General features: G+C 44.7%; 1 protein-coding gene and 1 non-coding gene across 2 annotated transcripts in view; both read right to left on the minus strand.

Moving 5' to 3' along the window:
- ACBD6 (acyl-CoA binding domain containing 6) overlaps window positions 1–22982 on the minus strand; it is a 261573-nt gene that overhangs the window by 178113 nt on the left and 60478 nt on the right. The window contains exon 4 of the mRNA XM_020789738.3: window positions 1745–1827. Within this exon, the coding sequence (XP_020645397.1) occupies window positions 1745–1827 (83 nt within the window). The remainder of the gene's footprint in view (window positions 1–1744; window positions 1828–22982) is intronic.
- LOC140707255 (U1 spliceosomal RNA) lies at window positions 18821–18984 on the minus strand. Its single transcript, XR_012087175.1, has one exon. It is a non-coding gene; the product is annotated as a U1 spliceosomal RNA (small nuclear RNA).

The raw sequence follows: 22982 nt of genomic DNA on the forward strand, positions 1-22982 counted from the left end.
AGCAGAAAACCAAAGCAATGTACAAGGCTTGAAAAATTTTAGAATGTCTCACCAGTCAGTCAAAATTTTCATGTCACCATGACCAGACTATAGCCTTGCAATTTATGCTTAAACTTAAATTAAAATTTAAACTAGGCACTTTCTACATAACAATGCATACAAACACAAAATAAATATACTTTGGTTGCTATATTACCTGCGTGCCTGTGGGGTCATGAAGCTTGATTTTAAATGCCTTTCTTTTGCATGTCTCCAGCAAAAATAAAACTGAAAGCAAAAGCGCTCAGCCTCTTAAGGAGGTTCGGTTGAAACTGAGAGCAGGGACTCTCCATATTCTCCAGCATCGGACTACTCTACATTTTCCTGCAGAGCTATATATCTACAGTGATGCCTCGCAAGACGAAAATAATTTATTCCGCGAGTCGTGTCGTCTTGCAAAATTTTCGTCTTTCGAGGCACTGTTTCCCATAGGAATGTATTGAAATTTAATTAAAGCGTTCCTATGGGCGAAAAAATTCACTTACCAGGTTGCCCCGGAGACCAAGGAGCATCTGTAACAAGGGCCTGGAACGACAACGCCCCCTCTGCCTGCCGCATTCCTCTGCCTCTCCCCTGGGTGTTTGAGTCTGGCTGTTCTATTGGATCCTGGCGCTTTTTCCTCCTAAGGAATGTGTGTGAGCACAGCGTTGAACAGCTGAGAGGTGGCAACCAGCTGAGAGGCGGCAGCCATGCCGTGGTCATCTCCGCTGGTTGCCGCCTCTCAGCTGTTCGGCGCTCTGCTCACACACACTCCTTAGGAGGAAACAGCGCCAGGATCCAACAGAACAGCCCCTCCGCCTGCCTCTCAGCTGTTCTATTGGATCCTGGCACTTTCACACACACCTCTTAGGAGCGGGCGGAAGGAGCTGTTCTGTTGGATCCTGGCGCTGTTTCCTCCTAAGGGGTGTGTGTGAGCAGAACGCCGAACAGCTGAGAGGCGGCAACCAGCTGAGAGGCAGGTGGAGGGGGGCATTTTATTAATAATAAACCCTGAGAGGGTTGTCGCCTCTCAGCTGTTCAGTGCTTCACCAACATGAATTTGACCCAACTCTGGGAGGCAGTGGAAGACAGGGGGGCTTGGCGTGCTCTGGTCCATGGGGTCACGAAGAGTCGGACACGACTAAACAACTTATCTTGCTTCAGTTAGCTCACAGTTATACTAGTGATTGAATGGGAAAACAACCCATGTGTTTGCAGTAACAATGACACTTCTGTAAGACCTCTTTCATTTTCCATTTTCTGAGTTTCTTTATTTAACCAAAGCTTCAACACAGTCACACCATAGATCTTCCAGTTTAATTTTGTCTCATCTTTCTATTTCAGAAGCTGACCTCAATTAGTAACCTTACTTTTGCTCTGTAAGTTCTAATGTTTCAGAACAGCATCTTTACTCGTAATGTTCATATAACATTAATATATCCTTTCTCAAGAAAGGATTATAGCGCAATTCTATGTGTTAGATCAGAAAGAAAATCAACCATATTTAACAAGCCAACAAACATACCATCTCTCAAACATACACAAGGGCAAAATTAGTACCTGGCAGCAATACAGACAACTACTGTATTGATTTAAACAATTATAAGCCTAGAAAGTCCTTTCCTGTCATTTATTATCTAATTGGAGAGGCACTACCATACGTGTTGATATTTTAAATAAAAGCTAAATTAAAAAAATAAGCCATAAAAGTATCACCAAAATTCACCTGATGGTTTCTTCTTGATACAGTGAGCTGACAACTGGGCCTCCAAATGCAGATTTTCCTTCCCTTCCTTTCTTTTCTGTTATCTGAAATTTAAAAAACACATGAAAAATATCTTCTACATTTGATTTATGTTACTATACAGCCAGAATGAAAAGACTTCAGGTTGGTGGAATTTACTTTGTTTTTTATTTGCAAGTTTGAGATTCACATTCCAAAGTCTGTTATAATAGGCATACACATAGAATGAAAAGGGTATAAGCCCAGGAATTGAGTTGAGAATGGAACTGAATGGAACTCAAGGTCCTTCCACACAGAAATATATATTTCTGTTTATTTATTTCTTCATTCTAGAAGGTAATTTGGGGAAGTGGTGGTTTTTGTTTTTGTTTTTTTGGCTGCCAATGTTAAGCAACCAGCAGTTGGAAATCCTTGTTACTATATTATTACAAGTCACCTAGAAGTTCTGCTAGAAGAAGCAAAGCTACTGGCAGCATTCATCCTTTCCACTGCACATTGAAAACTTCTCAGACCAGTGACACGCAGACCATAGAAATATGCAGGATCACCTTTTCCTTTAAGGGGAAGAATAGAGTTAGAATTTGTTATTCTGTGTGTATTTTAAAAGAGATTGTTTGGATCATTTGCCCAAACTACTACAGATCAACTATTAGTTTCTTATAGTAATTGTGTAAACTTGCCATTTAATCCAAATCTACAGACCTTGTTAAAAGGAAAGCAAAACATGATTTTAGCCACATTCCCCAGTTTGCTACAAGAAAACAAAATTGTAACCTTACTTATCTCTGCCAATTAGCAATAAAGACTACTCTAGTGATTACCAGCTTCCTTACTTATAGGCAGAAGTAAAATAGAATTAAAAATTGCAAAAATACCTCCCTCAAGTCAAAAAGTCTGTAAGTCAAGTCTCCATTGACCTACAGTGCATTGAAAACTGATTAATCCCGTAACAGGCCGTTTTTGTTCCATTTTGGTTTTTTTCTGGTCTGTAAGTCAAATCTCAGTCTGCAAGTCAAACCTAAATTTTGCGGCCAGAGAAGTCTGTAACTCAAAAAGTCTGTAAGTCAAGCCGTCTGTAAGTCAAGGGTCCACTGTACTTCGTCCTTTAGCTGCAGAAGCTAAAAGAATCCAAAACCTTCTGTATACAAAGTGTGGTTCTTCAAACGACAATGTGTGTTGTGTAACAATCGGGCTCAGTACTTGTGCCTAGCAAAGCCCAGAACGCCCTCCCATCTGCTCAGTTCCTGATGCTGTCACAGCTGCTGCTGCTGCTTTAAGGAAGAATTTTACAAGAGGAATTCAACACCACCTGTTTTTCTTCTACAAGGTTTCTAAACAGTCCTACATACAGTGAAACACCAAGCTAGCATACTCAGAAATGGTGCAAATAGCATTGGTAAAACACTGAGCTTACCACAGCCAATCTGAAAAATGTATGTACTTCATACCACACATCAGATTACTGACAGCTGTGACAGGACAGCAGCTCAAAAGAACTAAGAAATCAAGATTCTCCTGAGATAACTGTAGACAGGGAGGCCCAAAGTGCAAAACGCTGATTTGACACGAGCTGTCCTTTCCAAGGACCCTTGAATAAAATCAAAATACAAAAATATTCTGTCAACATAATAAGTCTAAAGCAGGATGGGCCTCTAGCACATTGCCTCAAGCAAAGGTTTGAGACTCACAGGGGTCAGGCAGAACAAGAGGAAGGCAATGAATGGCCTGGCTGTGGCAGACCACATACTACCTTCCATGTACAGAACGTGTGCAGCCTGAGCACCCTATCCAGAATAATACAGGAAAGACTGGAATGAAGAAACCAGAGTTCACTAGGCTCTCCTAACATATACAATAGCAACCCAAATGGCTACTTTGAAAGTGAGCATCCAGAAATAATCCACCTACCATCATAATATTAAAAATAGATTTAAATGCAAGCAGAATTGACAACATCCCCGTCAGGTGTTGATGGAAGAAAGAAATTGCATAAGCGAGAAGACTGATGGATCAGCCACACTACTAAAAGAATACAGATGTGAACACGATACAATACCACACTAGGCCTGTTCTGTGCCTCTAATTCTAGAAAACAATGGAAGACCTTGTCCCTTGCTATAGTAGCAGCAGGTATCTTTCATACACAGGGAAGGATACTCATGTAACTCAAAGCCTCTGAACCAAATACAGTGGTGCCTCGCTTAACGACGCCCCGTTTAACGATGAATCCTCATAGCGATGGAGTTTTTGCGATCGCAAAAGCGATCGCATAGCGATGTTTTAAATGGGGGGAAATTGCTTTGCGATGATTGTGGGGAAGCGCTTCCCCACGATCATCCCAAAGGCCCCCAAAGGCCCTGCCGATCAGCTGTGTTGCAAGGGGTGGAGAGAGAGAGCCAGCCCAAAGCACAGCTGATGGGCGGGGGTTTGCAAAGATCGCGGGGAAGCCAGCTTCGCAAACCCCCGCCGACCAGTTGTACTTTGGCACTCTCTCTCTCCCCCCCCCTCGCAACTCCAGCCTGGGCAGGGAGACTGAGGCACCGCGCCGCCAACCTGGCCGTGGCAGCGCGGTGCCTCAGTCTCCCTGCCCAGGCTGGACCTGCAAGAGGAGAGAGAGAGAGAGAGAGAGAGCGCCGAAGTACAACTGGTCGGCGGGGGTTTGCGAAGCTGGCTTCCCCGTGATCTTTGCAACCCCCCGCCGACCAGCTGTACTTCGGCGCTCTCTCTCGCTCTCTCTCCACTTGCAACTCCAGCCTGGGCAGGGAGACTGAGGCACCGCGCCGCCACCCTGTAGACCTATAGACCAAAATGCACTATTCCAAGCTTTCACAGCAGTGCAGCAGATGTAAGAAAACAAGCAGGTAAACAGGGCTCTCTCACATGATGGCTAAATAGGCACACTCCTATGTGAAGGATAGGAACCTTACTGTGACAAACCCAGACCTACTGGGATCTGCCACACGTTAACTAAGCTGCCACCAACCATTCCCTATAAGAAGTCACACAGACCAGGGATGGATTTTTAAACAAATAAAAGAACAAGGTTTATTTAAATCACACACAGGGAAAATAAAATGATCAGGTGAATAAGATTTAGTAACGTGGCTTAGTTTCACTCATACATACACACAGTTTGGTTCACACAGAACCCTTAACTTGAAGCACAGACCCTGAACCTATCAGTTCTGGCTAACCAACAGACACCTGAACCTATCAGGTTGGTACTCTGACACACAGTAGTACCCTGTCTGACACACAGACTCCCACACCAGCTTCTTCTTCCCAGCTGCTGCTTCGTCACATCCCAGCGTCTCCCACTTCACCACACAGGCTTCACATTTATATACAGTACAGCCCCTCCTCCTGATGTCCCGCCTTCCACTCTCCATAGGATGGAACTTTCCCTCCAAACCCATGACAGACAGGTAACATCAGTGCTGTATGTAACACCTCCCCTCTTTATAAGTTGTTTTGTAGGGGGAAAGCTAAGGTGCTTTTTCCCAAAAAACAACCTGGATAAAACACACAACAACAGTTATACATACCATATCATACTTACTTATACTTACATTCTAAGTTAACCATATCAATTAGGCATTTAAACATTTACCATATACATTACATCAATTTACCTTTATTCATACAAACCAAATTCAAAAAAAACCAGGTACATTTAACTTTTTGTCATCAATATATATACATAGTCCATGTTTCTTTCGCCGTCTTCATTCTTCAGGTCTTCTTGACAAGGCGTCAGCAACACAGTTCACTGACCCTCTGACCACCTTCACTTCAAAGTCATAGTCCTGTAGGTTTAAAGCCCACCTCATAAGTTTGCTATTGTGGGTTTTCATTGTCTTTAACCATTGCAGTGGTGAATGGTCAGTGCACAGAACAAAATGTCTTCCCCAGATGTAAGGCTTGGCCTTCTGGATCGCGTAGACTATGGCCAAACACTCCTTCTCCACGGTTGCCAAATGTCTCTCACCTTTTTGAAGTTTCCTACTCAGGTAGGACACTGGATGCTGGTCACCATTCTCATCCTCCTGGCACAGAACTGCTCCTACCCCGCTGTTAGACGCATCGGTGTAGATGATGAACTCCCGGTCGAAGTCTGGAGCCCGCAGCACTGGATAGTTGATGAGCGCCTGCTTCAACCTCTGGAACGCCTCCTCACAGTCGCTGGTCCACGGGATGCGGTCATCAGCCTTCTTCCTCGTCAGATCGGTCAGCGGAGCCGCAATCTCGCTAAACCTCGGGATGAACTTTCTGTAGTAGCTCACCAACCCAAGAAATGATTTGACTTTTTTCTTGGTGTTGGGTCTGGGCCAATCACGAACAGCTTCTATTTTGGCCTCCAGGGGTTTTATCACTCCTCCCCCTACCATGTGACCCAAGTATTTTATTTCTGGGCTACCCAGCTGACACTTGCTGGCCTTTACTGTTAGCCCTGCTGCACTTAACCTCTGCAGCACTAACTCCAGGTGTATCAGGTGATCTTCCCAGGTATTACTGAAGATCCCTATGTCGTCAATGTAGGCCACTGTAAAGTCACTGAGCCCTGCCAAGGTCTGGTCCATCAGCCTTTGGAATGTGGCTGGTGCATTTCTGAGACCAAAGCTCAGGACTCGAAACTCATAGAGACCAAAAGGGCTGCAAAAGGCAGTCTTTTCTTGATCCCTGGGATCAATTCTTAATTGCCAATATCCCTTTACCAGGTCCAATGATGAGATGAACCGACAACCCCCTATGGTTTCAATCAGGTTGTCTAGCCTGGGCATTGGGTAGGCATCAGGAGTGGTTACACGGTTTAATTTCCTGTAATCGACACAAAACCTAATGCTCCCATCAGGCTTGTCCACAAGGACTATCGGAGAGGACCAAGGACTAGAAGAGGGGACGATTATGTTCTCCCTAAGCATCTCGTCCAGCTCCTTCCGCACCTTGTCCCTATAGGGTCCCGTTACTCGGTATGGGGATACTGCTTGCGGGGGTGCATCCCCTGTGTGGATCCGATGCATCACTCCCTTCACTATCCCCGGCTTGTTGGAAAACACCTGTTGATATTTACTAAGCAGCATTTTTAGTTCTTGCTGCTGGTCTTGGGTGAGTGCAGGACTGATCTTTACCTCCTCTGGGTTGTATTTTACTTCCCCTCTACCCTCCCAGAAGGGTAATTCAGCTTCCTCACTCTCAGCTGCTTTTATCGCGAATAAAACCCTCTGTTCCCCTCGGTAGTAGGGTTTTAGGGCATTCACATGAACCACCCTCCTTGCTTGGTTCTCCTCCTGCTCTATTAGGTAGTTCAGGTCTGACATCTTGGAAATGACCCTATATGGTCCTGCCCATTTGAGCTGCAGTTTGTTCTCTCTGCAGGGCCTAAGCCAAAGCACTTCCTCCCCTGGGTCAAAGTGCCTCTCTCTAGCTTTGTGGTCATACCATGTTTTCTGTCTGACCTTCTGAGCTTGCAGGTTTTCTGCTGCCAGCTCTAGATTTCTCTTTAGGTCATTCATCAAGGTGTCTATGTATGTCACAACGTCTTGTGGGTCATCCTGGGTGATCTGCTCCCAATTTTGTTTGATCAAATCAAGGGGCCCTTTCACCCTTCTCCCAAATAAAAGTTCAAACGGACTGAACCCGGTACTGGCTTGTGGCACTGATCGATAAGCAAACAAAAGGGATTGCAGCTTCTGGTCCCAATTGTTTGGATTCTCTGCCAAGTAAGCCCTAATCATGCGCATTAGAGTCCCATTGAACTTCTCAGTTAACCCATTACTTTCAGGATGATAGGCAGTGGTTTCCTTGTGCTTAATTCCACAGATTTGCCATAAGCGTTTCATGAGCTTTGATGTGAACGATGCGCCCAAATCTGTGATTATTTCTGAGGCAAATCCCATCCTGGACATATACCCCACCAAGGCATCTGCCACTGTGTTAGTTTCAATGTTAGTCAAGGGTATGGCTTCAGGGTACCTTGTGGCATGGTCCACAATGGTGAGAATGAACCTGTTCCCCCTCTTTGTGGCCTTGGGCAAAGGTCCCACAATATCCACCCCTATGCATTTGAACGGAGTGTCAATCACAGGCAAAGGGCACAACTTTGCTTTGGTCCTGTCGCGGCTATTCCCCTGCCTTTGACACACATCACATTGTTTACAGAACTCCCTGATCTGCTTCCCTATGTCAGGCCAGTAGAAATTCTGTGTGATTCTCTGCTGGGTTTTGTTCACCCCTAAGTGTGCAGCAAACATGTCAGAGTGCCCCCTTTGTAAGATCATGGGGCGATACTTTTCAGGTACCACCAGCTGACTTCTGATTCCCTCTCCCTCTTTCGAGATATTCCTCAGGGTCTCTCTATACAAAATCCCCTTTTTCTCTAGAAATCTCACTGGGGTTTCAGGTGTTAGCTGGGCGTCAGTCACCTGTTCAAAACACTTTTGGAGAGTGGCGTCTGCCTTTTGCTCTTGTCCAAATCTGCTGTCTGTGGTTAAGGTTTCCACCACAGCTTCTGAACTCCCCCCACCTGCTTCCGTCTCTGGCTCATCATTACCCCCCTGAACTGTCCCCGTGGTGGCTTGTGAACGTGTAATCACTAGCACCCGTTTCACATGTTCAGCCAGGTCATTTCCCACGAGCACGGCTGCTGGCAGAGTCGATGAAATCGCTAGCCGCCAAACTCCCCTCCAGCCTTGAAAGTTGACAGGTACCTCCGCGACTGGCAGTGAGATTATCTGCCCTCCAATCCCTGCCACCTTCATGCTCTCATTTGGGATTACATACTCCCTAGGAATAATATCTGGATGGCACAGGGTCACCTGGGAACAAGTGTCCCGCAGCCCCCTATACTGACGGTCAAGTATTCCTACGTCCACCCCTGCTGTCTCAAACAACTGAGAATCTGTTCTCACCAGCAGGCAGCGCTTTACCTCCACAAGAGGACCATTTTCCTCAGCCTGATCAGCAGAGGTAGCTGTTCCAGATTGAGTAGCCATGGCAACAGGCTCCCTCAGTGACAATGAGCCTTGCTCTTTCTGGACACAGAACACAGCTTTTGGCTTGGTCCCACTCAAATCCTGAGGCACAATTCCTTTTATCTGCTTCCATTTCTCACACCCTGAGATTAGATGGCCCTTTCCCTGACAGAAATAACATTTTCTGCTGTACTTGGAGTCTTTCTCCTCTGGTTTTAGTTTTCCCTCCAAAATCTGAGGTCTTGGTTTCATGTCTGAGGGCTTCCCTTCACCATGGGCCCCTCCCCCTTGCTGCAATTTCTTCCCTTTTATTCTCAAATCCAGCTCCTTTCGCTTAGCCTCAAACTCAGCCCTGATCTGTAAAATTTCTTCCTCAGCCCTAGCTTTTATCTCTTTTACTTTTTCTTCAGTCTTATCTCTGATTTCTTTTAATTTAATGTCTTTTTGCTGATTATATTTTTCAAGATCTTGCTCACTTTGTCTGACCTGAGCCTCATACTTTTCTCTTTCCGCAATTTCTTCAACTGATAAGTTGTTATTTTTCTTATTTAGGAATGTTAATTTTAATTGTGCCATTCTAACTCTGTGTTCCAGTTCCATCTCTTCTATCCTCATGGCCATTCCCCTTTTCTTGGCATCTGCCTCTGCCTGACTGATTTCAGCTCTTTCTCTGGCCTCCCTATCCAATTGTCTCATTCTAAATTCATGCTGTTGGGCTAGGAGCATTTTTCTGAGTTCTAAGGTCTGTTCTCCCGTGCTGTCACCTTGCACTGAGCCAAATTCATCCTCAGAACCTTGGTCTACCTGGGGGTCTTTCACTTCACCCATTTCTGCCATCTGGCTTCGAGTCAAGGGCATAATCCCCCCTCAGAACAGGCTGCTTTAAAAAGTCAAGCCTCAAAATAAAACGACCACTTTTTTTTTCCTTTCTTTTGCCTCAGAACCAGCTTTCCCTCTAGATTGCTGCTGTCCTTTCAGCACTAACTTGCAACTGTAGCGAGTTAGAGTCTACCCCCCTCTGCTGGGCCTCTCAGCAGGCAGGCTAGATCACTGCTACTACACAGTTTTGCCTCAGCTTTTTTCCCGCCAAAAACAGGCTGCCTCAGAGCACCCTAATCTAGTCTCCCCAGTTGGCACGTTCTTCCACTAGCGCACCTCCCCCTGAGGTACACCTAGAAGATTACCTACGCGCCTCAGATTGTCCCTGACTAGACCCCCCTTGCTCTGGGCACACTTGCCAAGGCTTTGCTGGACCGCTGGACAACTGGACCAGTCGTATCCCACACGCTGGACACCAATCAATGTGACAAACCCAGACCTACTGGGATCTGCCACACGTTAACTAAGCTGCCACCAACCATTCCCTATAAGAAGTCACACAGACCAGGGATGGATTTTTAACCAATAAAAGAACAAGGTTTATTTAAATCACACACAGGGAAAATAAAATGATCAGGTGAATAAGATTTAGTAACGTGGCTTAGTTTCACTCATACATACACACAGTTTGGTTCACACAGAACCCTTAACTTGAAGCACAGACCCTGAACCTATCAGTTCTGGCTAACCAACAGACACCTGAACCTATCAGGTTGGTACTCTGACACACAGTAGTACCCTGTCTGACACACAGACTCCCACACCAGCTTCTTCTTCCCAGCTGCTGCTTCGTCACATCCCAGCGTCTCCCACTTCACCACACAGGCTTCACATTTATATACAGTACAGCCCCTCCTCCTGATGTCCCGCCTTCCACTCTCCATAGGATGGAACTTTCCCTCCAAACCCATGACAGACAGGTAACATCAGTGCTGTATGTAACACTTACTTCCATCAGTTTTCTCCCATCCTCATCTACTGTTTGAGAGACACAGAAAGAACTGCTTCAAAGAATGGGAACATATCTGGACATCCCCTGGGCAATGTCAACTGATCCTTCCACTCCAGAAACACCAACATGATGCAAAATAGTGTAGTTACTTACCTGTAACTATGGCTCTTCTAGTGGTCCTCTGTGAATCCACACAACTGGCTATAAACTAGAATATTCCTCAGAATCCACACAACTGGGTATAAACTAGAATATTCCTCAGAATATTCTAGAGCTGAAATGAAAGAAACATAGTATTATGTTGCCCTGATGTGCATGCTCCACCCGCCTATAGCCTCAGTTCCACTGTCCGCCGTTGTAAGCGCTCTAGAGCAAAAACAACGGGTGACGGATAGTGGGGAGGCCAGGCGAGATGTGTGGATTTACAGAGGACCACTAGAAGAACCATAGTTACAGGTAAGTAACCACTCTTTCTTCTACGTGGCCTCTGTGAATCCACACAACTGGGTGACTGACAAGCTCACTTACAGGAAGGTGGGCCATCACTCCAGCACTGAAGTAAGGACAGTTCTTCCAAACTTAGCTTCCTTTTTGGCCCTAAAGTTAGGCGATAATGTGTTACAAAGGTGGAAGAAGTAGACCACGTAGCTGTTCTGCAGATATCTGAGACATCAATGCCTCTCATTAAGGCCATTGAGGATGCCACGGATCTAATGGAATGTGCCTTAAGAGCACCTGGTGGAGTCTTGCCCAATAGTTCGTACGCCAGACTGATTGTAGAAGTGATCCACTGTGAAATTGTTTGTGAAGTCACAGCGGAACCTTTATTAGTGCCATGGAAACAAAGAAACAATCTGGATGAATTACGGAAGTCCTTAGTCCAAGATGTACAGAAAGCCAACATGCACCGAACATCTAAGGAATGGAGCATGCGTTCAATATCTGAAGAAGGATTAGGGAATAATGCTGAAAGAACTAACGGTTGATTAACATGAAAAGACAACTTTAGGGAGAAACGAGATATCTGGGTACAGAATCACTCTGTCCAGATAAATTGAAGGTAAGGAGTGTCAACTCGAAGTGCAGCGAGTTCACTAGCTCGTCGAGCAGAGGTAATTGCAACTAAAAATAAAGTCTTGGATGTTAAGAGCCTTATATCAGATGAAGCCATAGGTTCGAATGGTGACTGTGAGAGAGCATGCAATACAACACTCAATGACCACTGATGAGGAGGAGGACAAGTAGGTGGATGAATATGATGTAAGCCTTTTAAGAACATCTTTAAAGTGGGGTGTGAAAACAAACTAAAGGCTGGTAAGAAATTATGGCTGAGATGTAGACCTTGAGGGTAGAAACCACCAAATTTTGGTCAAAAAGGTAACGTAAGTATGACAGAAGAGTATCAATTGACACGGGTACAGGGCATAAGTTCCGTGATCTTGTAAATTTTAGGGAGCTATTCAATTTATATTTATATAGAAGCTTTGTAGATGGTTTCCTGGCTCTCTCTAATACTTCTTTAATCATGGGAGAATCTGCCATGCTGCAAGGTGTACGGAGTCCACGTCTGGGTGGCAAATCCTGCCTGCATTTTGTGTTAAGAGATTTGGTATTCTTGGAAGCTTGAAGAAATCTGATGCCATTAACTTGAGAGTGGCAAACCATGGTTGACACGGCCACCATGGTGTGATTAGGATGATGTCTGCATGGACTTGACAGACTTTGATCGGGGTTCTTTGAATTAGAGGGATGGGGGGGGAACAGATAAAGGAGATAGTTCATCCACTCCACCATGAATGCATCCCCTAGCGAGGCCTCGTCTCTTCCTGCTCAAGAGCAGAACATATCGCACGGTGTTGATACTAGTAGCGAACATGTCCACCTTAGGAAACCCCCACCTCTTGTATATCTTTGCGAAGACAGCATCGTCTAGTAGCCATTCATGAGTCTGAATGTCCAATCGGCTGAGTGTGTCTGCTACCGCATTGTCATTCGTGGAGATGTGGATGGCCACAGGAAAAATGTGATGAACATAACACCATTCCCATAGATGAATTGTCAGGTACAGAGGGGGCATTGTGTGGGTGCCCCCCTGCTTGTTGATGTAAAACATAACAGTGGTGTTGTCGGTAACAACTGGACACCACAACCTACTAGGAGAGGGCGAAATGCACGAAACACTTTGATGAAAGCCCACATCTCCAGATGGTTAATATGTAGTAGCCTTTCTTTTTTTGACCATAAAGCATAAACCTTGTGAGGGGCACAGTGAGCCCCCCACAGCCTGTTGGACTTGCATCTGTTGTCACTTGTGTCACGAGCTGCAATGAACGGAATGGGCATCCCATTAGAAGACTTGTGTTGGACGTCCACCATTTTAACTGCTCGGCCAGCTTGGGTGTGACCTGGAGACGCTTGGATGGATGATCTATCATGGTACTGAAATGAAAAAGTTACCAGGCCTGGAGGGCCCGCATCTTTAGCTTGGCATGAGCAAGGGCAGATGTCATGGAGGCCATCAGACCGAGGAGATGTTGAGTGTGATGAGCAGATATGCTCGCGTATGGCCGAAGGGGATGTACGGCTTTCTTTATCTTTCTGATACGTTCGGGTGGAAGAAAGACCCTTGCTCTGATGGAGTCTAGACATGCCCCTATATAATCTATGACTTGAGTTGGTTGTAAGCGGGATTTGTCTATGTTGATTTCTAGACCGAGGGCTGTCAGGGTCTGGAGAACAAACTTGGTGTCTAGTAAGGCTTTGCGGTGGGAAGGAGCTACTATCAGCCAATCGTCAATATATGGAAAAATAATGATGTCATGCGGCCTGGTAATTTGACATCCTCAACAGAAAGGAGGCAAAGGAGTACATTCGTCGTCCAAACACATCAGGTTTTCTGCCTTCACAGTTTGTAGGGGTCACTTTGGCTTTAGTCCCAATTTTGCATATATGTGTCTGGGCGATAATCAAATTGGGAGCCGGATGTTTAGACAGGAACAGGGTGTCATTGCCATGCACTCTGTAATGTTCCTCCATCCTTCTAGAGATCTGCATAACATTGAGGGGCAGACTCCAAGTGTCCTTAATGATTTCCATGATGAGAGAGATAAATGTTAGGCTGAGAATGTGAAATTTGCCTTGATCAATATCACTGAATACGAGATTTTGTTTGGGAGGTGGTGGCGGCTCCACGTCAAGCTGAAGTGACTTGGCCATGCGAGTGATCATTTGTGAATAGGATGTAAAGTCCTGAGATGAGTAGGGTGGGTGCAAGTCTCCCACATCCGAGTCAGGTGTATTGATGGGGGGGGGCTTCTTCATCCGACAAAGATTCTTCATCCTGGTCAGTTAGAGGACCCTGAGGCGAGAGATAGATGGTGAGGGAGATAAATGGCGCTTCTTTGAAACCCCAGAGGTTTCCTTTAGAGAATGTTGACTTTGAGATGGAACAGTACAGTGTCAAGATGCCTGAACTGCAGCTTTCTCAGCAACCACAGGTTTCCTTGACACTGAAACTGCATCTGTAGCATGGTGTCACAGCCATCATGACCTTGATGGCATTTGGATTTCCTCAATGTAAATGGGATCGTCATCCTCAGAGGAAGCTCGGTGTCGAGAGCTCCTAGGCAGAACGAGAACCTCTCAGCATGATTATCGACATCGAGGGGGAGAAATATGCTTTCTCTTCGCGGTCTTTTTCCTGGGGGAGGCATGATGTGAAGAGTCCTCTGAATCTGATTGCCTTACTATGATCGCCCACCCGGTAGAGACAGGGCTTGAATGGGCAGACTCGTGGCTAGATATGATATCAGCCTGAATGCAATCCAGAAATTGGGGCAGGCTCAGTATCGAAGCCGAAGCCTGCATCGCTCAGTGTTGAGCGGAAAGTTCTCCCTCCGAAGCATAGTCATGATCAGGCAAATCTCCAGACATTTCCTCCAGTATAGGAGATGGTACAGAAGCTGAGATCAGGGGAATTTCCCAAGGCTTGTCTTTTGCGGGCTCGTCTTTCTTGCTTTTATTAGATTTTTCAACAATGTTCTTCTTTTTCAGTTTGTCCACAGTAGAATGCTTAGATAAGGAGCCCATCAAAGGCTTTTTTGCAGGATTTCACTGGAGGGGAGCTTGAAGGTAATGAAGGCAAGGATGGGATGCCGGAGGCAGTACGGGCAGCAGGTGTCAGAGATGGGTTTTGCTCTGCAGACATCTTAGGGGGTGAAAGAGATGTGTCCCAGAGAAAAGCTTTAAGCCTCTGCTCCCAAGATTTCAAGGCGGGCTTTGAAAGATTCTTGCAATGAGGGCAGGCATGGGGTTGATGTTCTTCCCTCAGACAATATAAGCAACGCTCGTGCCTGTCGATAAATTTTAGATTTACAAGAAATACACCTCTTGAAAAGTCCCGACGAGGCCATAAACAGAGAAACCCCGAAAGTTATGATGGGGGGGGAAATCACTTACAGAGTAAACAAGTCCAAATCACCAATCTGAGAGGAACCAACAACCAGTCTGAGTTCAGTAGGGTAGAAAACTGTATAGAAAAAAGGGCAGGAAGCCAAAATCTCTTAACTGTACATGCCAACCACTGAATCTGGCACATGGAAAACATGACATATTTCATCAAACTCTAGTCTCTAGGAACAAGGTCCAACCTCTCCCTATTATGCCCTTCAACATGTCCAAGCTTTTTCTTTGCACCTTATCTGGTTTGTCAGGTTCTTCTGCTCTGTATATGCATGCTGAAGTCTCTCTCTCCATTCCCCTGTGGTGAGAATGTATCTGAGATGTTACCAAGATCGTCAAAATTCACACAAACCTGAGACATGCTCCTCCACTCCTGCAGTCTTGAGATGTTAATAATTTTTAAAAAATAATTTTTTACAATTTTCATATCAAGCTAGGGAACGGAGGGGAACAATGAGGATAAGGATAGTAGGGAGGTGAGACTGAAAAGGTAGTATACGATCAATTCAAATTATACTTTGAATATGTTACACAATCTGTTCCAAACATATTAATCTAATCACTGGCTACTTGACTGTCTATTTTTTAAATATTATCCACTGCTCTTTCTATTTTGGAACTATACATATAGTTTTTCCCAACATTTCTGGTGGTTGTTTTTCCGTGTTTCATCTAGCCATTCTGATAATTTGTCAATTTCTGCAATTTCAAAAGTTTTGGCTATCAATTCCTCTATTTGCATTATTTCGGGCTCTTTCCAGTATTTTGCGGCTATTACAATATGAATCCCTATGTTTTTGCAAAGTCCATTGAGTCCTGCAAAATATTTAATAAAAATAATTCAGGTTTCATAGGAACTGGACTTTCAAGAACCTCTTGTAAAAACAGCCTCACTTTGTTCCAGTATATTTGCACTTTATTACAAATCTACCACATGTAATAGAATGATCCTTCCTTCTGTTTACACTTCCAACATAAATTTGATATTTGGGCATTCATTTTGGCTAATGTTATGGGTGTCATATACCATCTGTAAAACATTCTGTAAATATTATCTTTAAATGTAACAGATTTAGTTAATTTTATATTTGTTTTCCATATTCGTTCCCATTGCTCTAAATCTACCATGTTTCCCTGAAAATACAGTAAGACAGTCTTATATTAATTTTTGCTCCAAAAAACGCATTAGGGCTTATTTTCAAGGAATGTTTCATTTTTTTCATGTACAACAATCTACATTTATTCAAATACAGTCATGTCATCTTCTGCTGGTTGCTGCACAATGGTGGAGGGTGGGGTTTCAGTTAACTGGAGCTTATTTAGGGGGTAGGGCTTATATTAGGAGCATCCTGAAAAATCATACTAGGTCTTATTTTCAGTTTAGGTCTTATTTTCAGGGAAACAGAGCATATTGTGCCCAACATTCTGTGCCCACTTAATCATAACAAAAAATATACAGTAAATATGTTTTCCCTCTGTCTCTAGGATTCTATTAGAGTGTATTTTCTAAATAGAAGCCTTATATTTAACAAATATTTATCATAGCTGAGATTGAGCCCACCAGTCCATTTCAATTCCTTGATCCACTCATTCTTGTTGAGTTTTGAGAAAGCCATCAAAGTTTAAGATCTCACTGTATTTTACTATTTTCTTATTTTTGAGGGGGCAAACGCCTCAATTGGTGTCACCCAGAGTGGAATTTTCCTGTACATCTGGTTCTTTACTTTATTCCATGTCCTTAAAAGAGCTCTCCTCAGTGTGTGGTTGATGAACTGCTTAAAATCCTCTGTTCTATTATACCACAGGAATGCATGGTACATAACATCTTCCTAAGATGTTAATAGAATTGATCAAGAACTAGGCAGCAGAAATCAAAGGGCTGCTTAAGACCAGGACAGTCAAGCATTCCTGCCTCATCTCAGTAGTGTATTTTTCAATGCAAATAGTAGCTTAATTAAGCATACAATGAGATCTTGACTAGCTGTCACTGGCAATGGCACTCCAGAAGAATACACACCTGAAAGCTGTATTCCAAAAGGAACACAAATACAAGGAGTGGTATTTGCTAACATCATTAATTCACCTTTGCCACCACCCCCACTTTATTTCCTTGATACACAATGTCAAGAAATATACTTTTAAATTGTTGTCAAGCATAAAAGAGGTGTCATGTTTCCCAGACGAGAGGTTAACATATAATGACAGACACATTAAATATACTGTCCAATGCCACTATGACAATTTTAGCTCAATCTTCTCTTTTAAAAATACATCAACTCAAACACAATTACAAGCTCTCACAGAATTAAAACCAAATCATGATTGAACAAAAAAAATAATAATCAGAAAAGCCAGGCTCTAGCTTATTACAAAAAGAAAAGAAAAACCCAACAAAATCAAAGCAGATGCTTTACAAGGTCTTTGTACTTTCAATGTGAAGCCTGTATCTAAAAATATTTATAAAAATATTTTAAAATATTTTAAAACAGAAGGTTTCAAATGTGTTCTAGAGAATCTCAAACTTCTTGGTGGTTTTCTCTATAGCAGAGGACTGGAACTTCAGGCCTCAAGTCCAGTCTACCCAGGCCACAATCTGCCTAATTTGTTTTAGATTTTCCAGATCACACGGTAAACTGCAAAAACACGTCATACACACAAACACTGCTTTCCTGCTCCTACTTCTCAACACACTGCCTTCGAAGTTGCTTTATTACAGGAAAAAAACAGACTGATAGACATTTCTTTTATCTTTGAACATAATATATAGTAGGATCTCCGCATCCATGGGGGACTGGTTCCAAACCACTCCACGGATGCCAGAAATAGTGGGTAAGTGAAGCACTTACTTCCAGGTTCTCTTGTGTCTGTCCAGAGTTGAGAGTGACAGCCCTGGCCCAGTCTTGTCAATGGACATGGTTTCCTGTCCTCCAGTTCACAAGGGAAACTTCCCTGAAACAAGCAACTATAGCGGCACCCACACACACATATGTGGCTTCTCCACTTCACTGGAAGCTACTTCCCTCAGAGACATCAGGCCACAAGTGCATTCCCATAAAGTCATCTGTATATAGCAGTTTCTGGTTCCATCTATCCTTCGTATGTTTTTTTTTTTTTTTTTTGCAGAGCTTTCTTACAATATATTCTTGGCATTTATTCTGATGCTTTAAAAAAGCAATCTGAATAATTTTAGGTGGCACTGAGTCTGATATTAAACAACTATAAAAATAAGACTGCAATCCATATCCATTCACCTGGTACTTGAAGTGACTTTTCAGTACATATGTATATGAGCTCACTCTTATGTTATTAATTTATACACAAAATCTTCTCTAGCCCTTTTAGAACATTAAACAGTTTTGCTCCTTTTGCAGCATTATTTAGAAGCACAACCTTTGATCCCATATCATATATATTTCGTAGTGCTGGTAGCAGCCTGGCAGCAAAGTTTACCAATGGCTATCTAGCTTACCGTATTTTTCACTCCATAAGATGCAGTTTTTCCCCAAAAAAAGTGGGGGAGAAAGTATGTGCGTCTTATGGAGCGAATACTGTAAAAAAGGATTCAGCCACCACCACCTAGAAGCCTCCCACCATCATGCTGGGAGGCCTCTGAACTGGCACCAGAGGCTGCTTGCTGTGGCAGCCATAGTGGACCCCACCACTCTGCCATCTACACATCTGCCTCCTGGAGCCCACCTGGAAAACCAGCAAGGCTAACAGGCCTATGGCAGCAAATTTAAATGGCAGAGGGCAGTGAAAACAGGACCAAAGGGGAAAGAGTGATTCTAAAAATATTAGGGGAAACCACAAATGCAGTCCCCTACTACCACAAATTAGGCAGTTGATTTCCCCACATTTGGGGAAATCACAGGGATCAGCATACCCAAAGTGCAATGGATGAGCCTTACCCTGGGAAAACTACTTTTATGATCATGGTATCTCCCCTGCCAGGTATAAGTTGGAATGGCCCCTGCACCTCCTGCCCCCTTCTGTGCCCTACCCCCTCAAGGCATGGTGACCCCCCAGCTGCACCTCCTGCTCAGAACAGGGCTCCTCAGAAGACAGCTCCTCAGTGTTTTGGGGTGCTCCACGGGACACCCATCAGGGGCTGGGTGTTCCTCCCACAATCCTCCAGTGCAGATATTAGCATACCTAATGTGTGGGGAAGGCAGGGAAAGCAGGAAATTCAAACTTTCAGTTAGTGAAGAGGCTGCTTGTCTCCTTCCTTGCTAGTCCAAGCAGTTAGAGAGCTGGGAGAGAGACCTGGGACTGCCTGATATTGTCATTTTAAAATGTAAAATTTAGTTTAAAAGCTGCTAGTTTGGGGTTAGTGCTTGGGTGAAAAGGTGCTCCATTTGAGTTGAAACCTGCTTGTGTAGAAACGTGCATACTTGCTTTAAAAGCTGCTAGTTTTGCTTTAAAAACTGCCTGGGAAGCCTTTCAGACCAGCGCAGATCAGCTGTTAGGTGGGGAGAAGGAAGGAGCGGAGAAGAGCACAAAAAGGCTGCTGGCTGCCTGCTGGGTGCCGGCTTTTAGCTGTTTGGTGCTCTTTTTTGGCTGTTCAGGGGGGCTACCAAGGCACTATGAAGAGCCATGCTCAGTCTACAGTACCTGGTAAGTGACTTTCTTTTAATTTTTTTTTAAGTTTCTGACCTTTATTCCCCATAAGAATGCATTAATTAATTTTCAATGCATTCCTATGGGAAATTTGGATTCGACTTGCAAACTTTTCAACTACTTCTGGGCATCTAATAGAGAATGTATTTCCAAAGGGTGTTGCAGCAAGGAAACTAACTGTGCTTTATGATCCAGAACACAAACTTGGCTGCTGACTACAAATTAACCCTGCATACATTGGAAAGCAAAATTCAGTCTTACTTTTAGTTGTTTCCAAGTCCTTATAGTTGTGGTATCTCTCTGATGTGTCTAAATCAGAACAGGGCCAGGAAGTCTCAGAGACAGGGCATAGTTATTTAGTTAGTGTTTTTGGAACAGAGTTCTTGCCTGTAGCACATGCTACAGTTGTTGATACAGTAGTATGAAAATTAATAAAGTCAAAATTCTTCGTGACTTCTAATTGGATTACAGTACCTGCTTCCTGATTTCAGCTACTATAGTTTATATTCAGTTTGGGTTGTTTTTTTGTTTTTTTGTTTTTTGGCTCACGAAGAACATTGTTCCTGGTTTTGTGTTGAATAACCTGTTGTGCCTTGCATGCTATAAACCAGGCTTGTCCAACCAGCAGCCCAAGGGCTGCATGCAGCCCAGGTCAGTTCATAATGCAGCCCAGTGCAATTTTTTAAAAAGAAATTCCAAAGTTTCAAGTTACACTGCTGGCGCTTGAGACCGGAATGCAGCCGGGGCATGTCACAACGGTGGGGGGGGGAGAGGTAAGGAAGGAAGGAGCAGGAGGGGAGGGGAAAGGGGGGCTGTGTGACTGCATTGCACCATCCCCGTCAATAGGTGGACCCCCTCATGGCCCCATAAAGCTGCCGGAGTCGAAGATGACAGCCTCTGCTGTCTGAGATTGCAGCTGCCAGTAAGCGCACTTGGAGCGGGGCTGCAGAGGACAGCTAGGGCTGCCCCCCATGCATGCACACACCTCACTTATTCCTTTTGCAGGAGGGGGGAGGGAAAGGTTTGATCACTTTGCAAAACGGGGCAGGGTCCAGGATTGAGAGGTCGTGGGCGCAGGGCCGCAAAAGCCCCATAGAAGGTGCTTGCAAAACCTTGGCCTGTGTCTTCAAGGTGAAAACCAATTGATCAGCACAATGTTTCAAACTATAACAGCGTTCAAAATGAAACTGAAACTATAGCATTCTCAAATGAAGGCAAAAAATTTGATGCATTTTAGCACATTGGCTAAACACACCTCTGTGAACATGGAAAAATATGCAGCCTTGTTTTTTCAATTTGGTACAGGAATTTCAGAACAGGTTTCAAGATTTTAGAAAAAAATCACCCATCTTTTCTGATATTTGTAACTCCATTTTCAGTGGACATTAATATATTACCTGCCAATTTGCAAATGGAATGCATAGAGCTCCAATCTGACATTCATCTGAAAGAAAAATTTGACCATGTCTCTTTAATGGACTTCTATAAGATATATGCTCCCAGAGAAAAATATCCTTCACTTCACAATCATGCCTTATTCATGTCATCACTACTTGGAAGCACCTACATTTGTAAGCAGCTACAGTGGTACCTCGCATAGCGACTGCTTCGTATAGTGATGAAATCACTTTGCGACGAAGATTTTGCGATCGCTTTGCGATGTTCCCTATGGGGGAATTTCGCTTTGCAATGATCGGTTCCCTGGGGAACCGATCATGGCAAAGCAATGCTTTTTAACAGATCGGTGGAAGGAGGGGTGAAGGGCCTGGCCCCGATCCCTGTGCGCACCCCTGGGGTGCCGAGCCAGAGAGCCATCATGGCGGGAGGCGCTGCAAAGGAGGAGGCGCCCGGCTGGGACCGGTATCAGGGCGGCAGGGGCTGGACGGGGGGCGGCACGCAAGATACCCCCTCCTCGCCCTGTCTGCACCCCGGGAGAGCCCCGCCAAGGAGACCGGGCATCTGTGGTTGGCTGGCTGGCGGTGGGTGGCGCACCTCCTCGCGCCCCGGGCGGCTGCCTGCCTCCGAGCCCTCCTCCTGCCGCTCGCTGGGCGCTGCAGGCAGAAGGGGGTGGAGGCAGAGGCCAGAGCCGAGCGCCTTGGGCAGCCAATGCCCTGTCTGCGGGGCCGGCCCTGGAAAGGCTCGCTGGGTTTTAGGAGCGCCGAGAGCCGGAGAAGCCCGGACCCCGGAGCGAGAGGCGCCGCACCCTGAGCAGTATGTGTTTGCCCCACAGCTGCCCAGGCGGTAGCCCGGACGCATCCCGCCCATCTGTGCTGGGACAGCCCCGCCAAGGAGACCGGGCATCGTCCAGGGCTGGCTAGCGGTGTAATTTTGCTTTGCCATGATCGGTTCCCTGCTTGGGGAACCGATCATGGCAAAGCAATGCTTTTTTAACAGCTGATCGGCGGTTTCAAAATGGCCACCCGCTGTTTTCTGGAATGGATTCCTCGCTTAACAGGCAGCAAAAATGGCCGCGCTATGGAGGATCTTCGCTGAACGGTGAGTTTGAAGCCCCTAGGAACACATTAATCGTGTTTTAATGCGTTTCTATGGGCTTTTTATTTTCGCATTGCGACTTTTTGTTTAGCAGCGATTTCGCTGGAACGAATTAACGTCGCAATGCGGGGCACCACTGTATTTTTAAGGATGAAGCACACAAAGAATAAAACTAGAACCAAAATATCTGATGAGCACCTTGAGCACTCACTGAGAATTGCAACAAGTTCCATCAAAGCAAATATGGATGCATTGGTGGCTGAGAAACAATGTCAAACATCTCACTAACTTCATTTCCAAGTAAGTTTAATATGTTAACTATGTTTTCTATGGTTGTTGGGGGGGGTTTTCCCAGATGATCAGGTATTGTTACTGTTATTTTATTTTATGTGCGGCCCAAACCAAATTTTTATCTTCTAATATTGCCCAGGGAAGGTGAGAGGTTGGACACCCCTGCTATAAATGTTCAATTATGTCAGAAAAGCAAGATTTGGTCTTATGCTGAGCATGTGCTACTGCTGGTGAATGGGATCAGGTTAAGCTTTGTGTTGCTGTTCTTTTGCATAACCTAAAGTAAATAAGGAGAACCAGCTGTTAAATAGTTTAATTCCACTATTTATCCTCCACACAACTAAAAGAGACCTCTCAATGCAGTACCAAATCAGACAAACCATTTCTAAATTAATATAGGCTTGAGCTGTAGCTGGGCAGAGTTGAATAACAATCTCATCTGTCACTGAGACATTTCTATAAGCATGGGGAGGAGGTGGATGAAAGGAAATGTAAAATGTAGGTAGTGTGTGTAACAGCCTCCCTCTACCTCACAAAGGGGGGTCGCTACGTCACT

Source organism: Pogona vitticeps, chromosome 4, assembly GCF_051106095.1.
Source record: "Pogona vitticeps strain Pit_001003342236 chromosome 4, PviZW2.1, whole genome shotgun sequence".
In the NCBI taxonomy this organism is placed as follows: Eukaryota; Metazoa; Chordata; class Lepidosauria; order Squamata; family Agamidae; genus Pogona; species Pogona vitticeps.